The sequence below is a fragment of the Arachis stenosperma genome, chromosome 1, assembly GCF_014773155.1.
Source record: "Arachis stenosperma cultivar V10309 chromosome 1, arast.V10309.gnm1.PFL2, whole genome shotgun sequence".
NCBI classification, from domain to species: domain Eukaryota; kingdom Viridiplantae; phylum Streptophyta; class Magnoliopsida; order Fabales; family Fabaceae; genus Arachis; species Arachis stenosperma.
In genome coordinates this window covers 3,835,345-3,843,792 of record NC_080377.1, presented here as the reverse complement: position 1 = coordinate 3,843,792, position 8,448 = coordinate 3,835,345, and the positions used below count along the sequence as shown (strand labels likewise).

Below are 8,448 nucleotides of genomic sequence, written 5' to 3'. Positions count from 1 at the left end.
TATCGACCATCGCACGAGCGGAGTGGCCATCTCATTCAGCACTATCTCAACATACATAAGCCCAGCAGACGTAGGCTTCTCATGGGTGATCGCTTTCCGCAACTGACTCTAAGAGACTGATTTGCGATTCAAAGAAAGTGAGATTCTGGTCGATAATAAAGTTTGAGACACTCTTTCAGCTTCCATCTTTCTTTCATGCCCCTGGACTATTGGGCTTCATTATATAGAAAAATAAGTATCATAGTATCAATATCTCCATTAAAAAATATATATAAATAGTATAAACTATTTTTTTTTTAGAAAATTAATAATAAAGATTTTTAACTAAGTTAATTATATACTTAAAAAATTAGGGATAAATTTTTAAATAATAAAAAATAGAGTAAAGTATTATTTTTGTCTTCAACGTTTGGAATAAGTCTCAAAGTTGTCTCTAACATTTGAGTCGTCCTATATTTAAGTTCCCAACATTTTAAAATTGACTCAATATTGTCCTGCCGTTAGGAATCTGTTAACGGAATTAACGGCGGGACAAAATTGAGACGATTTTGAAATGTTAGGGACTTAAATGGGACAAAAACGTTGGGGACAAAAATGATACAGAGAAATAAATTTTAATTTTATTCTTCACTAATATCAATCTTTTACTGTATATAGTTATTCAATTATTTTTTAATCACATTTAAGTATATTACACTTAGTCACATTACTTTGATTCTAAATAAAATTATTTTTTTTAATTTTACTCTTAAAGATTTTTACCCATCATGAAATATTTGAAAAATGACTAGAATCACATTACTTTATTGTATATGTATCATTTTTTTCGACAAGTTTATGTACTAGTCATTTTACAAATATTTTATGATGAGTAAAAATTTTTAAGAGTAAAATTATAAAAAAATAAATCTATTTAGAATAAAATTAATGTGATTAAGTGTAATTTACTTAGATGAGATTAAAAAATAATAGAATAACTATGTACCGTAAAAAATGATATTGTTGAAGGATGAAATTAAAATTTATGTCTATATATCGTTTTTGTCCCCTACGTGTTTGGCATATTCAAGTCTCTAATGTTTTAAAATCGTCTCAATTTTATCCTGCCGTCACTTCCGTTAATAGATTCTTAACGGCAAGACAACATTGAGTCAATTTTAAAATGTTAGGGACTTAAGTATGACGATTCAAACGTTAGGGACAACTTGAGACTTATCCCAAACGTTAAGGACAAAAATAATACTTTACTCTAAAAAATAAAATCACTACTTTTACATACTATAAATTTTATAAAAAAATATTTTAAACAAAAAATCAATTTTCAATAAATTACATTTGAAATAGTTTAATTTTTTCTAATAATTAAATTTAACATTTATTATCTAAAATTTAAAAGAATTTAATGTGTATACTTTTAAATTTGATTAGATGTTAAATCTGTTATACAAATAAAAATAATTAATTTTCATACTTGTTATTTAAAAAAAATATTTTTCTATCCATATATATAAAAATATAATTAGATATTAGTATAAAAAAATTATATTGATAGTTATAAAATTAATTCAAAATATTTTTTTAAACAATTGAATCTTGATTCTAATTATTAATTACAACATCAATATTCTCTTCGAATTATATGTAATAAATATTTAAAAAAAAAATAAAAATATAAATTAAAAACATAAGCGGTGAAAATTTAAAACTAAATAAAAAAACTAAAAAAGTATGCATATAATAATAATATATGTTTATGTGAATAATATAATATATTTTTTATAATTTTATGAATTTATTTGAATTATATTATTTTATTAATTTTATTTTTTTTAGAATAGAAAGGTAGAGAGATAGAGAATGGGAGAGAAAAGAGAGAGAAAGATAAAAAGAATGCGAGGTAGAGTTTGTTAATTTTGGAAGAAAAATTTTTATTTTATTATAATGAAAGAATATCTTGTGACACATTTTGGTTTATCAAATTAGTAATATAAAACATAAATTATAACTTATATATAAAGTGAAAAGGATAGATAGAAATAGAAAATGGAAGAGAGGTAGATAAGAGGATAAAAAGGAGTTCATTAATTTTTGAGAAAAATATTTTATATCAATTTTAATAAAAGAATATCATGTGACATATTTTGATTATTAAATTAGTAATATAATATAGTTATATTTTAATTTTAATTTAATTTAATTTTAATTATAATTAAAAAAAGGTCATATTTCACTTTTGAATTTTTAAATTTAATGATATATAAGAGAGATAGAGTGAATGAAAAAATGAGAAAGAAAGAGAAAGGGAGAAACCTCTTTAATTTTAGAGAAAATGATTTAATTTCAATTGTATCGAAAAAATGTTACGTGGTATATTTTAATTGTAAAATCAGTAATATTTAATAGATAGAATAGATTTAAGGTTTAATTATTCTGTTAGTCTCTATAATTTGACTAAATTTATAATTAGGTTTATATACTTTTTTTTTCAATTAGATCCTTATACTATTTTTTATTTTAATTTAGTCTTTATAATAAAAAAATGAAATATTCTATTTTCAAATTGGATATACCATACTTGAGTTAAATCCTAAAATGGTTCCTGAGATTAGAGTCGTGCACTAAAACCGTCTATAAGATTCTAATTGCACTAATTACGTCCCTAAGATTAACAAAAGTGTACCATATTAGTCCCTAACCCATTTTTCATTAACGACGTGATGACATGGCTTGATGACGTGGAATGTAAGTAACACGTGTCACTTCATGATTTGTCCACGTGTAATGATATGATGATGTGGTGACCAGTGACACGTGGCATGCTGACGTGGATGGTTGTGCCACGTGTCACAATGTTATTTGGCCATGTGACTGTTTATGCCACGTGTTGCAACAGTATTCGTCCACGTGTCGTCTATTATGTCATCATTGTAGATGCACCAAATTAGTTCCTCACTTTGCATTAAGTGACTCATTTTAACCCCTGAAATTGAATGTCGTGTACCAAACTAGTCATTTCACCTGTTTTTTCTCATTTTTTCTATAAATTCAAAATTCTCAATATTTTTGAATTCATTAATTTCAATTCTATTTTTTCACATGTTAATCAAATAAAAATGCTTTTATAAAATATTTTTTCTCTTGAGAATACTCTAACCGCCGACTTGGAGTTGACGTAAAGCCGTGAAGGCATTTCAAGCACCTACACTATCATCTCCGACCTCTTTTAATGCTTTTATAAAATATTTTTTCTCTTGCGGATACCCCTAACCACCGTTTTGGAGTTGACGTGAAGGCATTTCAAGCTTCCCTTATTACCATCTTCGACCTCTTTTCTCTAGACTGCAGAGGTCGAAGATGGTAGTGAGGGTGCTTGAAGTGCCTTCAATCTAACTCATTTACACATAACAAAAACGTGTATTTCATAAGAACAAAAAAGATATTTATTTTAATTATTGATTTCTTGTTAAAACAAATATTTTTTGATGAAAAATGTGTGTCTAATCAATTATATAATTATATTTTTTATAATAACATACTCATATATTACAAAATTTACCAATGTTAAATTATTAAAAAAATTATATAATTAAAACTAAAATCTTAAAATTTTTTATAAAAGCACTTATATTTAAATGATATATGAAAAACTAGAAATGAAATTAGTGCATCCAAGATATTGAAAATTTTTAATTTAAAAAATGAGAAAAAATTGGTGAATGGATTAGTTTGGTGCACGACATTCAATTTCAGGGACTAAAATGAGTCACTTAATAAAGTGAGGGTCTAATTTAGTGCATCTACAATTATGACATAATGGACGACACGTGAACGAATATTGTTGCGACACGTGGTACAAACGAACATGTGGCAAAATAACAATGTGACACATGGCACAACCATCCACATCAGCATGCCACGTGTCACTAGTCACCACATCATCATATCATTGCACGTGGTCAAATCATGGAGTGACACATGTCACTTACATTCCACGTCATCAAGCTATGTTATCACGTCATTAATGAAAAATGAGTTGAGGATTAATATGGTGCACTTTTCTCAATCTCAGGGACGTAATTGGTGAAATTGAAATAACAAGAACGATTTTAGTGCACGACGCCAATGTCATGAACCATTTTAGGGTTTAACTCTACCATAGTTAAAATATTTGGGTTATTATTCATTGACTCTAGTTTATTTTTCATATTGACAAAATAACCCTTATCTCTTTTCCTCCTCTTTCATTTAGGCAGAAAACCCTTTCTCTTCTTTCCTACTCCGTTTGGTATTATGTGGTGCTATTAACGCATCTCAACCCATCATTGTGTGATCCAAATTCATTCTTCTCTATCGTGACCTCTGCTAGTGAAAGAACTCCAGTATCCATTCAAAGAGTCCAAGAACAAATAAGAACAAACATTGAATACTGACTGAGCATCCAAGGCATTACCTTCGATAAAGACAGTGAGCAGAGATTTGAGAGAGAGAAACAAATGACTAGAAAAAACAATTAATACTGGTGAGTTGGCGACGGATGACGAGGAGCTGGCGATGAACAAGACGGATGGACGACGGAAAAGAGCTGTGGAACATGACCTGAAAATGCTAGCGTTGGGCGAACGAGGGGAGGACCTTCGAGGACGACGAACCAAGCGGTGATGGTGAGACGAACCAAACGACAATGGTAAAATGAACAACAACACTATGGAGATTAGGGTTTTCAAGAAAAAGTTGAGATAGAAGAGACTGGTTTTTGCTACTGTTATTTTGCGTGAGTGAAAGGGGAGAGAGAGACTATTTTGAGTAGTTTCTGCTCAATTCAAACACCTTTTTTTTAAATGAAACACCAAAACGACGTCATTTAGAATAGATCAACCGACTTCTGATTGAATCCGTAATTGGTCTGGTCTGATTTTTAGAATTATACAATTATGTCAGATTAGAAATATGGGTATTTTGATAAATTTAATTAATATAAACGTTTTTTTAATATCTATTATAATTAGAGACTAAATTAAAATAAAAAATAATATAAAAATTTAATTAAAAAATTAATATAAAAACTTAATTAAAAATTACCGAGACCGTAATTAAACCTAGATTTAAATATTAAAGTAATAAAATATCCTTTTAGGTCTTCCTAGCCGAGGATGAGAAGCAGCATTTCGAACACGCAACCTCTTTTGCTGGCACAGGATTTCACATAATATATATTTGTAATTTTGCATAATTTGCTATGAAAATGAAATCCACGATGATGTGCTCTGTTCTGATGTGGCCTCCTTTAGACCAGGATCTTTGGCCTTTCCCTTCGGAACACGAATCTCATTCATTCATTGCTCATCCGCAAATACAAACTACACAACAAAACCAAAGATAATCAAAAACTAAAAACAAAACTGCACTCTATATTTATAACTATATATACTTACTAGACACAAAAAAAAAAAACTATATATACTTACTTTTAACCATTAATTAGTAATTGTTTGAGTTATTTATACTTAGATAAATCTAATCACTTAATATTTATATATTCAAAATATTATATAAATACTAAAAATTAGCTATCAAATTAGTTATTATATATTAATATATATATATATGAGTTCATAGACATTTTTAATCAATAATACACTATTAAAATTAGAATTTAATTTTAATGTATTACCATATAAAATATTTTATATAATTATTTAATAACATTAATTTTTTAGATAATAATTTATACCGTCAATATAAAAAATAATTATTTTTGCATATATGTTACTACATAATTAAATACCGTATAACTATGTATCCAAATTTAATTCTTAAAATTATTTAATAAATATAAAAGATGATTATTAAATTATTTATTATATATGTTTTTTTTTAGAATAATCAGTTTCACATGATTGTGTATTATTTTTATTTTTATTTTTCATTAGACTACTCCTTGTACTGAAGCATTATTAATTTATGTATTATTATAATATTTTTTCCCTGAAAATCATCCCCAATTTTCTTTCCATGAAAGTTCTGGTCGTGGGGCGCTCCATCACTGGCCCCTTATATAAGACTTGGAATTTCACTCCAACACCAATTCAATCCACACCCAAAATCTCTCTGCAAGCAATTCACACCCATCTTCTTTCATTTTCATCTTCATCATCATCATCATCATCATCTTCTTCCTCTTCTAATTCCTCTTCTTCTTCCATGGCTACTTGCGTAGATTCCTCAACCTCCTCCCCTTTTTCTCGGAAGCCAAACGGGTCCCAAACCGATGATTGTTCCTATAACTACCTCAAATTCTGCCGACCCACTTTCTCCGATCGTGTTTCCATTCCCAAGAACAAACCCCTGCATACACGCACGGTTATTGAAGAGTCTGAGCCTAAGGTTGATGTTGACGATCGTGTTCATGATGAAGATGATGATGATGATGATCTATGGCGGAAGATGAAGGAAGAAGCGAAATCCGATGTGGAACAAGAACCTATTTTATCCAACTACTATTTCAGTTCAATCTTGTGCCACAAGTCTTTAGAAAGCGCGTTATCCAACCATCTTTCCAACAAATTATCCAGCTTGAATCTCAACAGCACCACTCTCGTTGATCTCTTCATGGGGATCTTGGAATCCGACGAAGAAATCATGGCTTCCATGAAGGAAGATCTAAGAGCGGTTAAACAAAGAGACCCTGCTTGCATAAGCTACGTGCATTGCTTATTGAATTTCAAAGGCTTCTTGGCTTGCCAGGCTCATAGGATCGCTCACAAGCTATGGCTCCAAGGAAGAAAAATTCTAGCCCTCTTGATTCAGAACCGTGTATCCGAGGTTTTCGCGGTAGATATTCACCCTGGGGCGAACATCGGCCGCGGAATCCTTCTGGATCACGCGACTGGTCTCGTCATAGGCGAGACCGCCGTTATTGGGAACAATGTGTCCATTTTACACAACGTCACGTTGGGTGGGACCGGAAAAGCTTCCGGCGACCGGCATCCGAAGATCGGTGACGGGGTTTTGATAGGTGCAGGGACTTGTATCTTAGGGAATATTAAGATTGGTGATGGTGCTAAGATTGGTGCTGGTTCTGTGGTGTTGAAGGATGTTCCTCCAAGAACAACTGCAGTTGGGAATCCTGCTAAATTGATTGGAGGAAAAGATAATCCCATTAGGCTTGATAAGATTCCTAGCTTCACTATGGACCATACTTCATATATTTCTGAGTGGTCTGATTATGTTATTTAGATTATGATTTGATTATGATGATGATCATAATAATAATAATAATAACCATCCTAGTTTTAGATTTTAGGTTTGGGGGGTTTCCTATTCCTGCATGCCTTTTGGGTATTTTGTTATACAAGAGAGAATCTAAGTTCTCCTGTTAACAAATAACAACATATATATTATTGTTGAAGATTGTGCAGAAAAAGAATAGCTGCTATGCTGCAACATGTGTGTAGCAGTTTTATTTTATATGTATGATGATGATGTAGTACTAGTACTGGTTTTTCTGTTGTTGTAAGGTGCAATTTGGAACACCCTTTTATGTAGTATGTATGAATATGAATATGAATGACTCTGGCTTCCCTTGACTTGACTTGCTTGCATTTTTGTGCTCTTAAATTTTTCATTTTTCATTTTTCATGCTTAATCATTGTTGAAGATGCAAGTGAGTGTAGTAATTTTGCAAATACTAGGTTGGTCAAATAGTAGAAAAGTGAATAATATTCTGCATTAGTTGCAATGATATTTGGATTTCTGATAAGGCAATATTGCCCATGAAAGAGATATATTGAGAATTGAGATGTTGCTTCACTCTTCGGCAAATGTTGATGTGTTTCAGAAAAAATTAAATTGTTCTAAATTCTAAACTTTAAATTTAAATTATTAATATATATAATAAATTAAGAATTAAAATTTATTTAATCAATAAAAAAATTATTAAGAATGATTTAAATATTAGCTTAATTCTTCTCTCAACATGGGACAAAGAAACCCGACAGGTGAAAGACTAATCTGTTACGATACTGAATGGAGGCGAACTAGTGAGCTAACCATTAGACCAACCCAACTTGGTTGGTTATGTTAGATTTTTGTTTCTGTTGGGTGGTTACTGTTTTTAGGAGGAGAGAACAAAATTCTAAAGAAGCTACATCACTCATTACTACACAATAATGAAGCCCACTTGCTCGACATTTTTTATGTTATACCAAAAGCCAATAGAATCAATATTGAAATGGAGAATGAGAGGACAATTATTTTATTTATTTTCAAAAAGAAATTTAGGTTGATTTGAGTTCTGAGTGTTAATAGGAATCTTTATCTGTTTACCAACTAGTGGAGCCCTATGGATGCATCATATATAGTGGTTAATTGAAATTAAATTTCTATCCTTTTTCTCTGTTTGATAGTTTCATAGGGATATATGGATAATGCAATTAAAACTCACAAAAT

General features: G+C 30.0%; 1 protein-coding gene across 1 annotated transcript; it reads left to right on the top strand.

Annotated features, from left to right (window-relative positions):
• Positions 1-5,997: 5,997 nt before the first annotated feature.
• LOC130968194 (serine acetyltransferase 1, chloroplastic) lies at positions 5,998-7,586 on the top strand. The gene has a single exon (XM_057893353.1). It carries the CDS (start codon positions 6,013-6,015, stop codon positions 7,234-7,236), a length of 1,224 nt encoding a protein of 407 aa, XP_057749336.1. The 5' UTR covers positions 5,998-6,012; the 3' UTR covers positions 7,237-7,586.
• The last annotated feature ends 862 nt before the right edge of the window (positions 7,587-8,448 follow it).

Excerpts from the sequence above, each read along its gene's own strand:
- LOC130968194 (XM_057893353.1), top strand. The coding sequence starts at position 6,013 with ATGAAAGTTCTGGTCGTGGGGCGCTCCATCACTGGCCCCTTATATAAG.